Below are 22,070 nucleotides of genomic sequence, written 5' to 3' on the forward strand. Positions count from 1 at the left end.
TCTACACTCCAAACCTGTGGTTTCATTGAGCTTCAGATCCGCCTCTCTAAAGGTCTATCCCTTCCCTGGATCTTCCACATGGACATCACAGAACCGATCCTGGGGGTTGACTTCTTATCACACCACCACCTGTCTCCAAACATTGTTCGAGATTCTTGTTTCAGCACACCTCTAACTCTCACATCCCATGTGGCCATGCTCCGCCACCTGCTGTGAGTGCAAACGCCATTAGCTTTTTAGTGCATCAGTGGGTAGCTCTCACAAGCAGGACTTGTGCAACCATGAATTGCATCCTGGCAGAAAGTGCCAAGACATGCGGCCTTCACATTTCGAAAGATCACATTGCATACACTGAGGATGAGCTTGCTGTGATCACTGCCCACATCAATTCACAATGCTCAGCAGTGCCGACACCTGAGCCTTCATCTGGTGCACCCGACAGCTCTGCCAACACCAGCACACAATTTACCAACACCACACCTATCTCGTGTGACTCTAGTCGCAACCACACAGTGTTACCCCCACCTCCACACCCCTGTCAAGTGTGTTCCACTCAATGTTTCTCTCGCCTGTTTTGCAAACTGTCACTGGTGCACCTGATGACAATCCAGCCATCCAGGCTCTGATCATGCACCAGTCACCATGCATTCGACAACTACACTGCTTCCAAGCCATGAAACCCTAATAAATCAACTGACACCACGCTCCGCTCATGCGCAGTCATCAAACATTCCATTTCCACCATCATGAACAGAATTGTTGATCACATCATCATGCCTGAGGGCCCACCTATTTGTCACAAGGCTCACTGCCTTAAACCACTCAAGTTACGCTCGGCTCACCAGCAAATACAGGAACTTCTTGAGGCAGGAATTTACAGCCCTCCTATAGTAACTGGTTGTCACCCATATACTTCACCTCTAAACAGCATGGCTCCTTTAGTATGTGTAGTGATTACAGATGCTTGAATGCTAAAACTGTGATGGGCATTTATCCTATACCAAACATTTCTGACTTCACACGCCTTCTCGCAGGTGCTGCAATTTTCAGTGTACTAGATTGCAAACATGCTTACCACGAAATCCCAGTCGCACCTGAAGACATTCCAAAAATGGTGATTATAACCCCTGTCGGATTGTAGAATTACCATTTCATGCCATTCGGGTTAAAAAACGCTGCCCAGAAAAAGGCAATGCTTTATTGACTCTCTCTTGCTCCAGTTCAACTTCTGTTTTGTATATCTCAATGATATCCTGATCTTCAGCAATTCCATGCAAGATCATGAATGCCACAGCACCATAGTAAAGGACACACTCTCATCAGAGTCAAAATCAACACCAACAAACTGCAACTGCACCAACAATCTGTCCAATTCTTGGGCTACACAGTCTCGGCCACTGGTCTACACCCCCTGAATTGAAGGTGCAATCAATCTTAACCACTCCCTACAGCATACAAAGAGTTCTATTGGTTCCTGGGAATGATAAACTACTACCATCATCATTTGCCTGCAACAGCGGACACCCAAGCTGCCCTCACTAACGCCCTCACCGGCGAATAAACTTCAAGAACGTGCCCTGTTCCATGGACAGAACCAATGCTTGCAGCCTTCCAGACCCTGAAAGACTCTTTCGTACAAGCCATCACTTTTGCTCATCCAATCTCAGATGTTGAACTCTTCATCACCATGGATGCCAGTGACTCCATGGTAGGCATGGTCCTACAAGAATGCCACAATGATGTGGTCATGCCACGTCAGTTATTTTTGAAGAAAACTTCATGCCTCCAACAAAAATATCCAGACCTCAAACTTCTTGCAGTTTATGAGGCAGTGAGATACTTCCGCCCCTAAGTCAAGGGCCAACCTTTCCACATCCTGACCAACCATAAACCAGTAGCAGATGCCATACTCAGTCCACACCTTGTCCCCCCCCCCCCCCCCCCCCCCGAGTCACCTCATCTCTCAGTTCTGTACTGATGTCCACCATATCAAAGGCGCTGACAACATTGTTGCAGATTTCCTTTTCCACATTAACACCATCTCAATGTTTGTTGAAATTTCTGACCTCATGTCCACACAGAACCAGGACAAGGATACATAGCAACTTCTCAACATCATCTCCACTTCGTTGTCTTTCACCAAAGCAAAATTCGCCAGTGTCCTAGGGGAAGTCTGGTGTGACTTCTCCAGCAGTACCCCTCACCCTTCATCCCTACCCCCCTCCGCCATTCAGTGTTTGACACACTGAATTCTCCAGCACACCCTGAATTAAGTCATCAACATGCCTAGTGTCCAAATGACTCATGTGGCGAAACATGAAGCACTATGGTCATACCTGGGCCCAGAATTGCATCACCTGCCAGCGCAACAAAGTCACCAGGCACACTGTTCCACCTCTTCGCAAATTAGACATTCCTTCTAGACACTTTTGCCACATAAACCTACACCTCATTGGTCCTCTTCCCCCCCTCAGAGGGCTTCTGTTATGTTCTTTCTTCCATTCATCGTAAACCTTGGCGGGGAGAAACCATACCTCTCATCAACATAACTGCTGAAACCATAGCTAAGGCTTTTGTGTTGTCCTGGATTTTCCACTTTGGATGCCCCGCTACCATCACCACTGACCAGGGCCAGCTGTTTGAATCTGCGTTCTTTGCTCAACTCTGCCAGCTGTGTGGCATCAACAAATGTCGCATGACTGCCTACCCCCTCCAAGCAAACGGACTGATAGAACAAATATGAGCACACAAATGATATTGTGGTGGAGCTAAACTATAAAAACTATAGTGTTTATGTATTCTATGACCTTGTCCAGGGTTTTGATTCTGTATACTATAGAATTCTACTTGGGAAACTAAATTTTTTATGGCAATAATAACATTATCTTGCTGGGTTGGAGTCTTCTCTTTATAATAGGAAGCAGAGGGTGACAATAACAGACTAAATCATAAAAATAAAAGTAAACTTAAATTAAGGAAACAGAAAATAGGAATCGCAAATGGCCTGGTACTGGGTATACTCCTGAGTGTAACCTATGCTGCTGTTGTTGTTGTTATAGTCTTCTGTCTGTACATTGATTTAATGCAGCTCTCTGTGCTGGTATATTCTGTGCAAGTCTCTTCATCTCTTCAGAACTACTGCAACTTCCATCCATTTGAACCTGCTTTCTGTATTCACACCTTTGTGTCCTAAAATTTTTACATGCCACATTTTTCTCCATTACCAAACTAACTATTCCTTTAGACCTTCTTTTACTCAGAGAAAGAAGGAATATATGGTTGCAATGTGTCATCATTAATGAGGTGATTAGAGATGGAGCACAAGCTGAGACAGAGAAATGATGCACAAGGAAACTGTCAATGTGCTATTCAAAGGAACCCTCTGAGCATTAATTTTAACTGAACTGATATAAGGGAACCACAGAAAGCCTAATAGTGGAGAGCTGGATCGGGATTTAGACTGCCATCCTCCTGAACACAAGACAAGTGTATTATCACTGTCCTAAACCTAGTTGGTCTCTATTTTGTTTAAGTTGTGACATAAACCTCTTTTCTCTCTGGTTTGATGCAGTTCCTCTGCATCATTAGTTATTCAATCTAATATAATTCATCTAATCTCTATCTGATATTCATGAATCTTGTAACACCATATTTCAGAACTTTCTACGCCCTTTTTTTCTGTACTCTGTATCAGCCATGATTCACTTCAGTCTAAGACTAAACTGCAGCTAATACTTTCAGAAGAGACTTCCTTGATTTTACAATTTATATGGGTGCAGTCAGGAGGTTAAGACGTAGGGTGGAGTAGGGTTAGCGAAAAAGGAGAAAAGTACAAAGACTGTGGGTGCATTGATGAAATAGAGGACTGTGTAGTGCTGGAATAGGAACAGGAAAGGCGCTAAATGGGTAAGGACAAAGACTAACAAAGGTTGAGGCCAGGATGGTTATGGGAATGTATGAAGTATTGCAGGGAGAGTTGCCACTTGCACAGTTCAGAATAGCCAGTGTTGGTGGGAAAGATTCAGATGGCTCAGGTTGTGAATCAGTCGTTGAAATTAGAACAGTGTGTTGGACAGTGAGCCCATAAATGGGGTGATCCAACTGTTTCTTGGCCACAGTTTTTCATTGGCCATTCGTGCAGACAGACAGCTTGTTAGTTGCTGTACCCACGTAGAATACAGCGCAGTGGTTGCAGCTTATCTTGTAGAACACATGACTGGTTTCACAGGTAGCCCTGCCTTTGATGGGATAGGTGAAGTTTATGACCGAACTGGTGTAGGTGGTAATGGGAGGATTTATGGGACAGGTCTTGCATCTAGGTCTATTACAGGGATATGAGCCATGAGGCAAAGGGTTGGGAGCAGGAGTTGCGTAGGGATCAACCAGGATATTATCTAGGTTCAATAGACGGCAGAATACGACTGTGGGAGGGGTGGGAAGGATAGTGGGTAGGACGTTATTCATTTCAAGGCATGACAAGAGGTAGTTGAAACCTTGGCGCTCCACTCCTGGCTGGTACTGAGTCGTGAGGGGAATGCTCCTCTGTGGCCAGATGGTAGGACTTTGGGAGATGGTGGGTGACTGGAGAGATAAGGCATGGGAGACCTGTTTTTGTACAAGATTGGGAGGATAATTATGGTCTGTGAAGGCCTCAGAGAGACCCTTGCTGTATTTAGAGAGGAACCACTCATCACTATATATACAATGCCCAATGGTGGCTAGGCTGCATTTCAATGACTGCTTCATAGCCTATGCCATCTGGATCCTTCGCACCATCACCAACTTTTCTGAATCGCACAGGTGGGAACTCTCCCTGCAATATATGCTATGTTCCTGTAACCCACCTGTTCTCAACCTTTGTTAGTCTTTGCACTTACCGTCTAGCTGCTTCCCTGTTCCCAATCGATCAATACACAGCCTTCTGTTTCACCAACAAACCCACATTCTTTTTACCTTTCTCCTTTTCCACTAACCCTCCCCTGCCCCCTGTCAAACTTCCTGACTGCACCTATCTGCCCTACTGCATCTCCACCTCATCCCTGTTTGCTCCCACAAGCAGCACTTTACTGTCATCCACTCCTATCCTGCTATCCCTCCCCCTCCCCACCACAGCCTTCTCCTTACTGTCCCACCTGGTTGCCTCTCCCATCATATGCTGCTGTTTGCAGTGTGGCCTCAGTAGCCAGAGATTATGTTAGTGTGTGTGTGAGTTGCATTTGTGTGTGTGTGTGTGTGTGTGTGTGTGTGTGTGTGTGTGTGTGTGTGTGTGTGTGTGTGCGTGTGTGTGTTTTCTATCTCCAACAAAGGCCTTGTTGGCTGAAAAATTCATTTTCTGATAGCCTTTTTTTTATGCCTACCTGCAATTCAGCATCTCTGTTACATGGTGAGTAGTAACTATTCTTTCCATAATAGTATTACATTCCATCCTGGATTTTCCATTGTTGAATTTTTTCTTGCCAGTCTGCATTTTATATCTGCTTAGCTTTGACAATTGTATATTATTTTGCTGATGAAATAGCAAAATTTGTCTATTTTTTTCAGCATTTCTGTTTCTAATAAAAGTTCCTCATCATCATTTGACTCACTTCGACTATACTCCGTTAGCCTTGATCACTTTAAAATATCTTTGCAAAACATTATCCAGTCCATTCTACATCTGCATCCATGCTCTACAGCAGTACCTACTTTCCTTTGTACCACATATTTGTTCTGCTTCTCATTCCATTTACCAATGGAATGGGGGTAGAATGGCTTTTTTAATACCTCTCTACTGATCTTCCAAGTCCTTTGCCATCTATGAGAGATTAATCCTGCCTCCTCCCTTCGCACCAGCTTATTCCATGTCCTCTGAGTTTTATGACTACTGGTTTATGTACAAATTATAGGTTTTATTTTGATCTCTTTTGTCCATTATAACTTCAGAATTTCAGCTAGTGTGTGGGGACTTTAGACTGATCAATATTTATTGTTCACACACTGACCTTAGACTGGCCAGTTTCCCTTGGGGTGATGTTTCATCTTTGCTATGTGAGAGTAACTTCAGTCTATTCTTTGTATGTGATTTATACTAACGTGTCTACGTCTTTCCATACCAGTACCAATAAAGTATCACAATTTCACTCACTCATCCATAAGTGTTATTCTGAATACATGATTGAACTGATCTCCTACAGTGGTGACCTATGACAAACACACTGATTTTTTAGTTACATCTAAATATGCAATGGATTGGTTCTCCAAAACAATAGATCATTCCATCAAAAAAAAGGTTGTGTGTAGCATGTAGCAGCAAGGTGATTTTCTTAATAGAGCTCAGTGTGTAGTGAATGATATGGAACAACAATGTATTTAGGGATATCTGAAAGAGACTATGTTTCACCTCCTGCAAATGATGACATTCACATGCAACAACTGTACTTTTCAATTGATACCAAGCTGTACGTGAGTACAAGACAGTGTTCATCTTACCAGTTTTGGTTTTCATCCAATTTTGCGGCATCACTACAATGCCCACCATCTGATCCTTTGTGCACCAAGAACAATGCAATGCAATCTCCCATGATCATGATCTGCAGCTCACCCAGCTGGGTTATGTGAGAAGATTTTTTGTTTTTGATTTGTTCCTATGCTGTGCATGGTCAGTGGGGTTCCATATGCCAACACCCTCACATCACATAACCAACTGCAATATGAACATGTTTTCTGTGATGCCTCAGCACCACAACATCTCCCACCAAAATTATCTCAGTTTCAACTGGAACATCCAAGGACACGGTTTTGCTATTGCAGAGACTATTTTGGCTAGCTATGATGTCATAAACAATGTGTCAAAGTTTTCCATCTTATTATGCATTTTTGATGACTACACAATCCTAGTTAGTGATGTGACTGAGTCAGTTTCAGTCACAGGAAAATTTGATGCAGTAAAGGCTGCCTTACTATAATATCTGTCCACATCACCTGAGCAACAGATACAGCAGATGATTTATTCTGAGAAGCTGGATGGCAGAATTTCATCCCAGTTCCACAGGCATTTGCATGAGTTAATTGCTCTGACACTAATGATGGACCACACACTATGGATTATATGGTCAAGTAAAATGCCTGCACACATACAAGTTTCCCAGCTACTCACGGCTGATTGGACTTTTGCATTCTAATATGGTGCACCAACTACTTACAGTGATGGTGGACAGTAAGCTCCCTAGTGTGGTATTGAGTGACCAGAGAGAACCAAACATAGAAGATGACACAGAACAGCTTCACTGCAGGTCAACGACATGCTCCTCACAGGAATTCCAGTCATCAGTTGATTGTAGCAGGGTAGCTCACAGCCTAAAATGATCAGAGTTCTAACTACAGCTGAGTGAGAGCACATTGCCGCTGGTTTCACACATGTTTCGGGAGTCATACTCACAAATTCTTTGTGCCTTGCTCCCACCAAAACTCCATATGTGACAAAGTCCAAGAGTATCTACATCCAAGATGAGTGAGCCAAACTAGTTTTGCTTGCATCTCCCAGAATAGTTGCAGATTATATGTTCTTGCCAAAAATGTAAATCAATATTTCCTCACAGACCCAGGCTTGTAGGTGAGCACCATTCCACAGACAGGTACTCTGTCTCAAATATTCGAATCTCCAGTACAGCTAAGAGCTGCAAATGACACACCCATCACACTGTACAGCATAACTGATTGTACAGTGGATTTGGCTGTCATTGTAACATTCACTTGGACTTTCACCATTGTCAAGGTCAATGAAACATTGCTTGGAGCAGACTTTCTGTGGCATTTTCACCTTTCTCCTAGTTGACAGAAGGCAACTTTACAAAACTGACTGTTGAGATGCAGTTTCTCACTTTACAGGCAAACTGTCCACTCATTTTCATTCCAGCATGGCAGTTTCCAGCACTACACCAACCCAGGATTATGGGGTACTTACCATTTCTTGAAATGAAACCTGACTGATCTGTACATGAAATATGAAGACATGAAGACAATAAGTACACAATTACTTGGAGAAAACTGTTTTCTACATGCAACATTGATTAACAAGAGAAAAGAATTGTAAGATGCTAAGACTGTTTGCAGTTGAAGACAAATATGACAAGCCATGCAAAATTGCCATCAGTGCAGAACTGACATATCCGTGCAGTTTTACTGGATATGGAAAAGCTTCAGTGTTTGATGAATATTTTTTGTCATTCCTTTAGGAAGGACAAACAGTTTCTTTATCTGAACAAGATGCTGATGAGGACTTTGTTGGAATTAGATGCAGTCAACATGGAAGGAATAGAGAAAATTAAAAAAGCATTCTGGGATCGTATCCACTGTGTTCTGGATTGTGTCAGTCAGATGGTGTCACCAGTGGTCGTCATCTCAGGACCAGAGAAACCTTGCAGTTCCTCAAGACATCACGTACACAGACTTCAAAGAATGCCTTCTGAGCAAATGCAGTTCAATGACACTCCCTCCTACCACTGTTATTTTCACCAGTGCTGTGCCTTTCATGAACATTGCTCCAGCAATGAGAGATGTCGAGGCAACATCATATACAAAATCAAGTCTGAACTGGGATCTTCTGTCTTCCAAATGATCCGACAATGGTGCAAGACAACTTAAATGTCACTCAGATGAATTTCAGCTTTTGCAAGCAGTCAGGCCCTCCCCCCACCACCAACACCTCATGAATTTGTATATCAGTTTCCTCTCAAGGAAATCACTGACACTGAAATGCCTTGCTCACAAATGAATGACATTGACTACACCTCTTGTTACAATTGGGTTCCTGCTCTGTCTGAATGAGCACTTAAGGCAGGAGGAGCACCAACACAGAGTCAATCATGCATAAATGATCCAGCTGTGCTCCATTTGGTGGCCTGCAATATCACAGTTAGTCATGATCTACCAACTGATTGGGAAGTGCTGTTGTTATTCCCAAGTCTGCCCACCATTGTTCTGCACTGGAGGGAAAGGCTCTGTGGGGACTTCGTTCCAGGCAATACTGACTGTGCATGTACCAATCTCAGACTATTTTCCTTTGGTGTGATGTTCTTTTTTTTGCTATATAAGATCAATTTCAGTTTGTTCTTTGTATCTAACTCATGCAAAATAGTCTGAATGATTGTTGATGTTAATTCTCTCACCTGTGATTGTTGTTCTGGATACCTGGTTTCCTACAAGTTTATTACAGCTGTAAAGTTTTCCTAAATATACAAATGGTATAATTGGAGTTTTTCTTTATTAAACCTGTAAAAGACATAAGGCCAGCATCGCCTTGAATGTTATTATATTTCTCTGGAACTCAAAGTGATTTTCCCACAGATCAGCTCCTACCAGTAATTCCCTCTCTCTGTCAACTGTACTACTGCTGGCATTCCCTTTTCATGACTGTTGTCTGGCATTAAGCCCATCTTTGTTTTCATAGCTCTTTTTTTTTCATCTGTAAGTTGAATTTTGTGTCCTGCTCTTCTATGGGTTGACCATGCTTTAGTCCATTCCAGGAGACCAACTGATGCTGGGAAAACTGTATTAGAAAAAGAGACACTATATTGGCAGCAAAATAACTGCTGATGGCTAAGATTGTTGTTGTTGTGGTCTTCAGTCCTGCAACTGGTTTGATGCAGCTCTCCATGCTACTCTATCCTGTGCAAGCTTCTTCATCTCCCAGTACCTACTGCAACCTACATCCTTCTGAATCTGCTTAGTGTATTCATCTCTTGCTCTCCCTCTATGATTTTTACCTTCCACGCTGCCCTCCAATGCTAAATTTCTGATCCCTTGATGCCTCAGGACATGTCCTACCAACTGATCCCTTCTTCTAGTCAAGTTGTGCCACAAACTTCTCTTCTCCCCAATCCTATTCAGTACCTCCTCATTAGTTACGTGATCTACCCATCTAATCTTCAGCATTCTTCTGTAGCACCACATTTCAAAACCTTCTATTCTCTTCTTGTCCAAACTATATATCGTCCATGTTTCACTTCCATACATGGCTACACTCCATACAAATACTTTCAGAAATGACTTCCTGACACTTAAATCTATACTTGATGTGAACAAATTTCTCATCTTCAGAAACACTTTCCTTGCCATTGCCAGACTACATTTTATATCCTCTCTACTTGGACCATCATCAGTTATTTTGCTCCCCAAATAGCAAAACTCCTTTACTACTTTTTCCTTGCCATTGCCAGACTACATTTTATATCCTCTCTACTTGGACCATCATCAGTTATTTTGCTCCCCAAATAGCAAAACTCCTTTACTACTTTAAGTGTCTCATTTCCTAATCTAATTCCCTCAGCATCACCCGACTTAATTCGACTACATTCCATTATCATCATTTTGCTTTTGTTGATGTTCATCTTATACCCTCCTTTCAAGACACTGTCCATTCCATTCAGCTGCTCTTCCAAGTCCTTTGCTGTCTCTGACAGAATTACAATGTCATCGGTGAACCTCAAATTTTTATTTCTTCTCCATGGATTTTAATACCTACTCCAAATTTTTCTTTTCTTTCCTTTACTGCTTGCTCAATATACAGATTGAATAACATCGGGGATAGGCTACAACCCTGTCTCACTCCCTACCCAACCACTGCTTCCCTTTCATGCCCCTCGACTCTTATTACTGCCATCTGGTTTCTTTACAAATTGTAAATAGCCTTTCACTCCCTGTGTTTCACTCCTGCCACCTTCAGAATTTGAAAGAGAGTATTCCAGTCAACATTGTCAAAAGCTTTCTCTAAGTCTACAAATGCTAGAAACATAGGTTTGCCTTTCCTTAATCTTTCTTCTAAGATAAGTCGTAGGGTCAGTATTGCCTCACGTGTTCCAACATTTTTACGGAATCCAAACTGATCTTCCCGAGGTCGGCTTCTATCAGTTTTTCCATTTGTCTGTAAAGAATTCGCTTTAGTATTTTGCAGCTCTGTATGACTGTTATGACCACTTCTGACAATGGCAGAACTCATTACAAGCAGCAATAACATTAGTACATTTTCAATGACAATTAGAGAGCAAATGTCAAATTTCATCAAAAGAGAAACTGGGCAGTTCCTGAAGAGGAGCTAGCTGACACAAAAAGTGTTAAACATCAGGAGAAATCCATGAAAAAAATAAAGCCTTACACAAGTTGGGATTGGCAATTTCAAAAGCCTGAAAATGTTGCCAAAGAAGCTTTTCATGTGCTTCCCAATCTTCTGCAGAATCATCATACTATAATGCAATAGCCAAAATCACTATGAGCTGTCTTGTACCAATTTTTTTATATGCATCAGTGTATTTATTGTACAGTTCAGTGCTTCCTAGGGCCTTTTATGTGTATTTTTATAGGTATCATTCAATTCAGTTTCCCAAAAAACTTATTCTTCTTTGTAAATACATATAGAATATTCTGGAATGATGTACATTTTCATGATTGTTAATAGATTGTTGTCATTAACAAAAATATGTGCATATGCCAAATTAAATATCAGATTGATAAATTGAAGTAATAAATGTTTAGCAACAAATATTAAGAGGCTGTGGAAACGTTAGCATAAATAACAAACACCTCTAATTACCATAATTGCAATTTGTAAATTTGCTATCACAAAAATATCATTACGATTCAAATGAAAATAACAATCATTATCCACTGATGTAATTTCATTCATTATTCATTTTTATGAGATTTACTGTAATTAATGATTCTTGTAAATTAAGCAGATATTTACCTCCTGTTAGTTACACCACCCAAATTTACGAAATTCTGGTATTTGAGAAAATATGCATATTTAATTTATGCAATCTGGCAAAGCATGATGTGTATACTTTGAACAAATGTTAGCAATAAAATCCATACAGTCACTAATTATGAAATTAAAGTAAAATCAAAATAATAGTTGGAATCAGATTATGAATTAATTTTCTCACATAAAACTAAGATGATGGTAAAAACATTATATTATTTGACATTATATTTTATAACCTGTACAGATGTAACAGCATTTAGTTTAGATAAAATTGTTTTTAATTGTAAGTTACATGTTGTAATAAATTAACAATGGTAGGGATTGTTAAAATTGTATTTAAAGTGATGCAGTGAGGCTGCGTCGGAGGAAGTCAGTTTCTTCAGTTGTTCTGCACTTACATCAGTTCTGTCAATCAACTGATCTCAATAAATAATTTGTCAAGCTTGAAATTTTCATGATGTTCTCATTATTTGCAGTATCCTCAACATTGATGAACCACAGGCTAATGCAAGTTAAGAAGTAACGTTTTATAGATCGTTACAATATGGAGGAAAAGGGTGGGGGGTCGCATCAATGGCAGTGGAACTCGTTGATGATAGACAGTTCAAGCAAGAAGAGAATATGAACTTTTGAAATGTGGTGCTGCAGAAGAATGCTGAAGGTTAATGGTTAAAACACATAACTAGTAATGAGTTACTAAATCAAATTAGGTATTCAAGAAATTTATGTACAACTTCACTAAAATATGGAGTCAGTTGATAGGACATATCCTGAGGCATCAAGGGCTTCTCCATTTGCAATGGGGGAAGGAGGGAGTGAGGGACAGGGGGGGGGGGGGGGGGAAGAGTGGTAGGAGAAAAAAATACTAGGCAGACACCAAGGATTAAATGCAATAAGCAGGCTCAATAATGGATGTAGGTTGCAATAGTTATGCAGAGGTTTGTGCAAGGTACACTATCATGCAGATCTGCATCAAACAATCATACCTGAATATAAAACTGCAGCTAGAGGTATATTATTGGAAGCATCGTGTTTTGTGTGTCTGTGCTGTAGTTTTCTGATTGCAGATTATTTAAAAAACTTTAAGACCTAAATATAAACACAGAAGTAATTGTATGTACCAAATTAATATTGTATTTACCAAGTCATATTTTAAAGTGTAACATGTAGGTTAAATGTTTTAAGTCATTAGATTAGGATGACTTGTTCTGGATTCCAAGTACACACTCTGTACATAATGTAGTCAAATGGATCCAAATAAAAATAAATCAATTACTTTAGAGTAATAACTCTTGGCAAGACATAATGCAGTTGTCTACACTGAGGTCATCACAGAAGGAATCAGAGACTGGAATTATTGATGTTGTGTTGGTGTGAAATTGACCACCTTTCAGTTTAAAGCTAGAAAGTCTGATTTACTTCCATTATTTCACCAATAATATGTTTCATTCAAATAAGTGCTAGATCTTCCCAATAAGCTACACATATTAAAAACAAAGATTCCAAGACTTACCAAGCGGGAAAGCGCCAGCAGACAGGCACAATGAACAAAACACACAAACACACACACAGAATTACTAGCTTTCGCAACCGATGGTTGCTTCTTCAGGAAAGAGGGAAGGAGAGGGAAAGACAAAAGGATGTGGGTTTTAAGGGAGAGGGTAAGGAGTCATTCCATGATATGTCTGCTTGTGTCTGTGTATGTGAGGATGGATATGTGTGTGTGTGCGAGTGTACACCTGTATGCTTGTGTCTGTGTATGTGCGGATGGATATGTGTGTGTGTGTGCGAGTGTACACCTGTCCTTTTTTCCCCCTAAGGGAAGTCTTTCCGCTCCCAGGATTGGAATGACTCCTTACCCTCTCCCTTAAAACCCACATCCTTTCGTCTTTCCCTCTCCTTCCCTCTTTCCTGAAGAAGCAACCATCGGTTGCAAGAGCTAGTAATTCTGTGTGTGTGTTTGTGTGTTTTGTTCATTGTGCCTGTCTGCTGGCGCTTTCCCACTTGGTAAGTCTTGGAATCTTTGTTTTTAATATATTTTTCCCATGTGGAAGTTTCTTTCTATTTTATTTACAAAAAGGTACACATATATACTAAATACAAATAAAACTTCTTTTTACCTCAATTACACTTATGATTGCTATACTATTTATGAAAGTTTTACAGGTATATTCCTCTTCATAAGCACCCTCCATTGCTCCCTTAGGAACAACGGTATCAACATAGCGGGCCACATAAAATTTCAACAGGCTTTGGAACTGAGAAGACTTCACCTGGAACATTGATATGAAACAGTTCCAGACAACTCAAATTCATCAAAATTTACTATACTTATTTTTTACAGAGATAGAGAGAGAGAGAGAGAGAGAGAGAGAGAGAGAGAGAGAGAGAAACTTAAAGGCAGAGTAGGGAAGGACAGAGAGTAATATTTGGTACAGTGTAAAATCTAGATGTATGTTCAAAAGAATCAGATATCATTGCTATTTCATACATTATGCTGACTATAAATATTCAATTATATGCTGTGGTAATGTAGAGAGTGAAGTAACTTGTTAACATTTAACCTGAAGTTTAAAAATATCAGGCAACAGGAAAGAGAGGTTTCAAAAAAAATATAGAAAAGAAAGTAATTTTAGCATGCCAGTTGTTGTCTAACACAATTCATAAACATTAATAACATCAATTTTCGCTTGATACAGCCGTGTGGGTTAGCCATATGGTCTGAGGCACCTTGCCATGGTTTTCGCGGCTGCCCTCGTCAGAGGTTCGGGTCCTCCCTTGGGCATGGGTGTGTGTATTGTCCTTAGCGTAAGTTAGTTTAAGTTAGATTAAGCAGTGTGTAAGCCTAGGGACTGATGACCTCAGCAGTTTGGTCCCATAGAATTTACCACAAAAACTTGAGAAATTTGTCTGATACAGTTGGTAAATATAAATGTATTCTACCTTCCCATACCATTTTCATAAATTCCTTGTATTCAATGTAACCACTATCATCATGATCAGCAGATTTCATCAGCCTCCGAACAGCATGGTCTGGAATGCCCGTAATAAATAACTCATCATTCAATAGCTCTCGAAGTTCACTTAGAGATATTCTACCATCACTGTTTTCATCGTATCTAAAGAAAACATCTCGCCATTGCTGTAAAAATAAATAAGAGAATTAATTAATTAATTAAGTAAAATACAAAATTTAACTCAAATCAACTGCATCCACTGAGATATTTTAATTCTGTCAAATGAAAGTATTATATATTCACATAAATATTACTCCATTTGGTGAGGTATTTTTTAAAAAGTGCCTTTTGCTTCATCAGTGAGGGATATGAGTAGGTAAATTAATCTTTAACTATTTGTCACAAACACCATCAGAAACAACAACATGCAAAAACAATTTCCTTGAAATTAATTCTATGAATAATCATGTTTATAATAGGCTGTTTCAAGTTAATTATGATTATCTGTTGATTTCACACGCACACACACACACACACACACACACACACACACACACACACACACACACACACACACACACACACACACACACACACACTCATGTACAGGGTGTCCATAATTTAAATCGCTATTTCAAAATACTGTAGAAAGATAATCACTGCTCAGAACTATGTCAAATTTGAATTGGCTATTATTGATACAGTGGTAAATGTAATGACTAAAAAAAATTTACAAAACTTTGACCAACAGATTGTGCTGTAATAGAGACAAAGCCCATTTTCTTCTCCATGGACATGTCAATACAAAGAATTGCAGAATGTGAGCAACAGAAAATCTGCATGCACAAAATAGGCACCACTTCATTCTTCAGAGGTGACTGTGTGATGCAGGCTGACAGCATCATTTATTGTAGGGCCATATTTTTTTGAGGATATGAGTTCTGCAGGTCATGCCTGTAACATTACTGATAAATTCTATGAGATTCTTTTGCACACCAATGTCATTCCAACCTTTCAACAGTGTGGATGCAGGGTAGGATCATTTTGAGGCAAGAGGCACTATTCTGCACATTGTACAGCCTGTGAAGCAGCTGCTGCAGAGGCATTTTGGAAATGCTAGAATTATCAGTCATCATTTTCCTACAGCCTACTTGTCAGTTTTACATGATCTTAGTCCACGTGACTTCTGGCTGTGAGGTTATCTGAAAGATGTGTTCAGTGCTCCAATTATGAATGTATCTGATTTGAAGGTAAGTATTGCACAACTCTTTCTGAATGTCATCCTCAAGACAATCGAATCTGTTATGGAATGTGCTGTTTCTCAATTTCAATTTGTGGCAGAAAATGATGAGTGGGGTATTGAACATGTCTTGCGCCAGTTTCACGATAATTAGAAAGCAATGTCATTTTGCTCTTTATGCAGTTTTGGCTCCAGGACAATTAAAACCCAATGTAATTTTGCTTTTTATGTGGTTTTTGGCACCAGGACAATTAAAACCCAATGTCATTTTGCTTTTCGTCCAGTTTTGTAGATTGGGACTTTTTTTCCTATCTGATGTGGTACAACATTGCCATGGTAGACGGGCTTACCTAACTAGCAGTGCCACAGCTGTTGACTGCTGAAATTGTACAGTCATGCACATTGAACAGTACAAATGGTGTAAGGTGCAACTCAAACCACAGCCATCATATTGTGATTCATCTGACAAATGTACCGACCTGTTTTATGTAAGACACTTACAGTGACTTCTATTAGCAAAATTTTCATTAAATTTTATTTTGTTCCATGATGTTTCCCCCTGCATCAATGATGTGTTGTTCACATTTGTTCAACTTGCTTTGTACAAAGCTTAAAAGTTTAAGAAATGTGAACTGCTTTTGCACTCTCAGGGTTCCGTACCTCAATTGGTAAAAATGGAACCCTTACAGTATCACTTTGTTTCCATCTGTTGGTCTGTCCAATTGTTAAAACCTCTTTTTCTCATAAGCAGTACATGTATCAACTTGAAGTTTATGTCACATCCTAAGATCTACGGTCCCTCACGAGTGGGTAAATGTAAGCTTCTAAGTCAGTGCAATCAAAAGGTAAAGCCATTTATGTCACATATTTCAATCTTCACAAACTCTCTTATCAAAGACTACAGGATACTTCCCATTGATATTGAATCATGAAATTTGACAATAAGCAAGGTTTCACAATACAAATAAAAGAAAAATCCAAAAGTGTAAGTAATTTAAGCTTCTAAGTCAATACAATCAAAAGATATAGTCATATATTTCACATACTTTGATATGAACTCACTCATTTGTAGTGCACCAACCATATATGGGAATAATAGAGTGAGCTTGAGGGCTGTATTGTAGCACTGCTGACAGCAGGCAAGCACAGGATGTTATCACTGCAATAATTCAGTAAGGCCAACACAATATTACGAGGAAGCTTAGCTTGCTGACACAGTAGGCTAAGCAATACCACACAGACTCATTGCAGCAAGGGCCATGGCAGATTATCACATTGGTAGTGACAGTGCTGTTTTAAGATAAGTGACTTGCAGTGGCACAAGTGTACAACAAGCATGCCACTATCAGAAATAAGTACTTGACATTTTGTAATGAAATTATTCTCAGCCTGCCAGTTCTACCAGGACACTGGGGCTGCATGAGATAAGTTGCCACATAGACTTGGCAGCTGAAGTCACTACGTCAGCAGCACAGCCGACTCCTGCACAGATGGTAGCAGATTGCTCTCTGTGCACACCACCCAACTATCATCATCACAGGACAGGCATCTCAATGTGGTGAGCATTCTCTGCCATGCTGCAGCTGGGACACTCCATGTGGCCGTAGTAAATACAGCGTTGTCAAGTACATGGTGCTGGTGCTCAAGCCACATGGCTGGCTTATGTAACAAGGCTACTGGCACACCACAGCCACATTGCATCGTGGGGTAAGTGAGAAGCTGACCCAGCAGAATTCAATCGCCAGCCACTGACACGGTTTGTTACACAGTGCAGATGCTTCAATAAAGAACATGTTACCTTTGCAGCTGCCTTTCTCTGGAGCCTCCTAGGCATCTCCCTTGCCACCCATCCCTGCTCTATATGTGCTACAAATCCAAACCAATAGATGAACTATCTATATACATGCTGGATCTGATGGCCTAGCAGTAAAGTGCATGCTGAGAAACCAAGAGGTCACGGGGTTGAATCAAGGTCAGACCATAAATTTTTCAGTCTTTTTTTAACCTAGCCTTCACCTCTCAATGATGTGAGAATGTTGGGGGAATGTTTATCAACAAGTGGATTGGGCTGCCTGCATAGTGGGTGTGGTCATGCTGCACGAGCGACTGTTATTAGAGACACTGTTTGAAACATGAGGCACTGCACATAGTGGGTACTTGGGTGGTGCGGAGGTCACTGAATGTGAATTGTCACAAGCAGTGAATTTTTTTGAACTAACCTGATAAATGCTTGGCAGTGAAGTTTGATCAAGTGAAGGAACTGCAGATTGCAGAATCAACAGCGAGGTGCAGGCCACAGTGAGCTTGTCGTAACTTTGAGCAATGCATTGTTTCAGTTCATCGTTCTCCTGGCGGAGGTGCACTGCTGAGTCGTATTCTGAAAGTAGGTTAGTGACACAGGTCACAATCTTGCCCAAAAAGGTGGAACACTCACAAACTAAATCCCATGTTGAGACAGAAACAGAACGAGGAGAATGGGTGCCGGAGCATGGTATCTGAGTGTTAGATGAGTGGTGTAACACTGAAAACTGGACTACATTTGGGGAGAGCTTGTAAAGGTACAAAAAATCCATGACAAGAATTGGTTCATCAATGTTGGCAATGTAGAAGGTCCACGGGAAATGTAGAGAAGGGAATAGGTGCACCATCACTTTCACAGAACTGATAGTTTGTAACGTTGATGCATTGACAGATCGTAGGAGAAACTTTATTGGTGAAAAGTCGGTAGAAGCCAACAATCAAGGTATGATAGACACCTCAGCACCAGTGTCAATTAGGTAGACAAACTGCGATGAAATATCTGTCATGTATAAACAACCGCTCGGCCGAGGGGACGAGTGGATGGAGTGCAATGTTAGGCGATGCCTGTGAAGTTCCCTGCAGAACTCAGCGTCACTTAGTCCCTGTGGTCAGTGTTTGGGTGTTGGCAAGGTAACCTGCACTTCTTGCCCTCAGCCCCAAAAATCTTGTAGTACCAACAGTACGGATTAGCCACGTGTGGCAGTGTAGGTGACTGTGATTGCATGGGAGGCTTGTCCTCGTTGATCTGTTCTGGGACAAAAACCAGGATGTATGGAGCGTGGGCAATTCGTGAGTGATCAGAAAGAGGAGAGAATGAATGAGTACTGCCTGGCGGTGTCAAAGGTGTGGAAGTGGAACGGGCCCTGCCCCTGCCTGCAGACGGCTGGTAAACAGGAGGTGTAGTGTGACACAGTGATGAATCCATAGACTCAAAAGAGTGTGGCAGTAGGTTTATCTGTAGGTCAGTAGGTAATTTGGTAGACCATACCGCCCACAGGGTGATGTCTGGCATCATGTATTCACTCACGATTAACCTGAGGTGGCACTAAAGTTGTGACGGAGTGCGGTCCCCCAGGTGCTCCTCATACAGAATCTTGATGATCAATTCCTGTGGCGAGCAGGCAAGTTGGTCCAATATCATTTTCTTGGTGAACTCGTACTTCAGTGGCAGTGGAGGCAAAAGTAGCAGATCAGAAATTAAATCCGAATGGTCATAATGGTGAGTGACCAAACATAGGAACTTGGACTTGTCATCAGTCACTTGATGCAGCTCGAAGAGGTGCTCCACCATTGCGATCCATGAAACTGGATTGTCCACATGTAGGGGAGGTAGCTTGGGTAGGCAGCCTGGAGGTGGAGACAAAGGTGGCTTTGGCATGTCTTGGAAGGCCTGTGGTCCCGCTGCACAAGAGTTCATGCTGAGATCCGGCATCACCAGAGTAGAAATGTTACTAGCACATACGTTCAGAACAACAACTGATTTTAATGTCTCTGAAGATGCATGAAAATACAACATGGCAGGCACAGTCAGTACCATGGAAGCAAACAGGTGAGTGGCACATAATGAGGGCCCGTAAACTAGACCAGAAACTGCAGGAATAGCACTGACATTATTCAGCTTGGAAATGATGTGGAAGGCTGGCACGGCAGATGCAGACGGTACTGCAGAAGGAGCAAGCAGTTGTATGGTTGGAATCAAGGCCCCCACTGGTGGGGGGGCGCTGGGGTGGTAGGAGGGTGGCCTGGAGCTGAAAGTGGCAGCAATGAGAGTTTTCCGTGCACACTGGCCACGCACCCTTCATGATAGGACCATAAAACACTGATGAGACCTATTGGTGATCACACTGTCTTAGTACAATGTTATAGGGGAAGAGACTATGTTGAGTGCACTTGTACCCACATGGTTGTGAAACTGGGCTGCCGATCCAATGGTTTGTTCTGGCGAACTAGATGCATAAAAATGTCTGTTACTCATTTGTGAGGAAGGTGAGGCTGGCTTAGCTTGGTAATAGTTTACTGCATGTGCGTTTTGCACAAATGGTGGTGTTGCACATGGCACTACTGTAACCAGTGTCATGGCGTGTAGAGGATCAAACCACGTGTGCGAATTTTTGTCCCTTTGAACTTCATATGAGTGATCGATCGTCACGCTATTTAGTAGATCGTCCAATTCACTTTTCACTTGTTGTGTGTAATCCGGCTAAACAAAACCAGAGTCCATTGTTTGAGGTAACTGCATAACACTTGGTCATTATAGAGTTGCTAAAGTGGAGGTTATCCTCGTCAAAGATCGTAGATCATTGTCCATTAGCTGCAAAATAACTGACAGTGGAGGGTTGTGTTGGCCTGATTGTAAGAGCTGGGCCTCCAAATCTTCATAAAGAATGTTCGGTGATGTAGCCATGGCATTGTATGTGAAACCTCTTGATTCTATACGACTGGTGTGGAAGGGGCGGAAGACGTAGAACTTTTTGTCCAGGCTCACCAATATGGGATTCTGGATATGTATCATAATATATGTAATAAACAGTTCCCACATTTCCTATATACACATATATTTTACCATAAAGACTGATACACATGAACTCTGCATGAAGTACAAAGGCAGACTGAATTAAACATGGTGACTCGTCAGAGCAGTTAAAGTTCCAAAGATTGTAATTTGTGTGACCAATGTGACCTATCGACACAGGTAATGCAACAGAGGGCCTAATAATGAATAAGTAAATAGTAATGTGGGTAAGCTACTATGAAAAACATAGTGAATGCATTATTTTTTGCTGAGAAGATGGTAAGCCAACAACCGTCACAATGGTACAGGTTTATGCAAAATAGCTCAGCAGATGAAAAAGAGATTGAAAGGAAATATGATGAGATAAATGAAATTATTCAGATAATTAAAGGATATGAAAACTTGATGGAGACTGGTGACGGGAGTTTGATAGTATAAAAAAGCGGAGAAGAAAAACATTAGAAGAACGTTGACAGGGGAAGAGGAATGAAAGAGATAGGTATCTGGTAAAATTTTGCACATAGCATTATTTTATTATCATAAGCACTTTGTTTAAGAATAATATAAGAAGTTTGTATATTTGGAAGACCTGTGGGGACACAGAAAGGTTTCAGATTGAATATATAAGGGTCCGTCGAATGGAAATGAAACAGATGGAAAAAAGTAAGTAAACTGTTTATGTTATAACCTTTAATCACAATAATTGCGTGGATATTCACACTCTCTCTTAGAAACAATAGCTGATCACATGATTACAACTCAGTCTCTCATATTCGACTGCCGTGCCGTGACATGCGGCCGACGCCGTTCGTAGCTAGGTGGCGCTCCCGCGCTAAGCCGATTTGCGGAGCGCCTCTATCGCCGTTTGTGCGTACTGTCATGGCGGCACTGTTAAATGTCGTGGCACTATCACAACACTTTTCCCCCCTTGAAAAAAAAACACTCACTTCCTTGGAGACATGGACAGAGCGGAGACATCCATGGCCTCTTGTGAGGCCCCGAGGAGATCCCGCGCAGAGACACGAGAGTATGGTTGAAAATGTCCAGGACAGAAGCTCGTGCGTGGAACGTGCCTCCTCGATGAGATGATAGGTGAAAACTTTGAAGAAGCATCCATAGGTGTCATGGACCTGGGAGTGTGCTCCAGCGAGATGGGTCCCGGAGAAGGCGGCGTCGCGACTGGGTCCGGTTCCAGCATACTCGGAAGCGGCAGTGACATCGGCTGCATCAACACGGACGGTAGATTGGCAGCAGCAGCAGGACTGGCATCTCAGGCTGGTGGAGGCGAAGGATGCGGCGGTGGCACCGGCGTGGCCACCACTC

The 22,070-nt window shown here is 41.3% G+C and overlaps 1 protein-coding gene across 3 annotated transcripts in view; it reads right to left on the minus strand.

The window, feature by feature from the left end:
- Window positions 1-22,070, minus strand: part of LOC126284385 (protein rhomboid-like) — a 113,840-nt gene that overhangs the window by 58,420 nt on the left and 33,350 nt on the right. For all 3 annotated transcript variants that reach the window (XR_007551475.1, XM_049983271.1, XM_049983272.1), the window contains 2 exons: window positions 14,691-14,879; window positions 13,858-14,010 (listed from right to left, as the gene is read on the minus strand). Coding sequence is in view for 2 of the 3 variants with exons in the window: in XM_049983271.1 (XP_049839228.1) it covers window positions 13,858-14,010; window positions 14,691-14,879 (342 nt within the window). In the remaining variant the exon portion in view is untranslated. The remainder of the gene's footprint in view (window positions 1-13,857; window positions 14,011-14,690; window positions 14,880-22,070) is intronic.

This window comes from Schistocerca gregaria, chromosome 8 (genome assembly GCF_023897955.1).
Source record: "Schistocerca gregaria isolate iqSchGreg1 chromosome 8, iqSchGreg1.2, whole genome shotgun sequence".
Classification (NCBI taxonomy): Eukaryota; Metazoa; Arthropoda; class Insecta; order Orthoptera; family Acrididae; genus Schistocerca; species Schistocerca gregaria.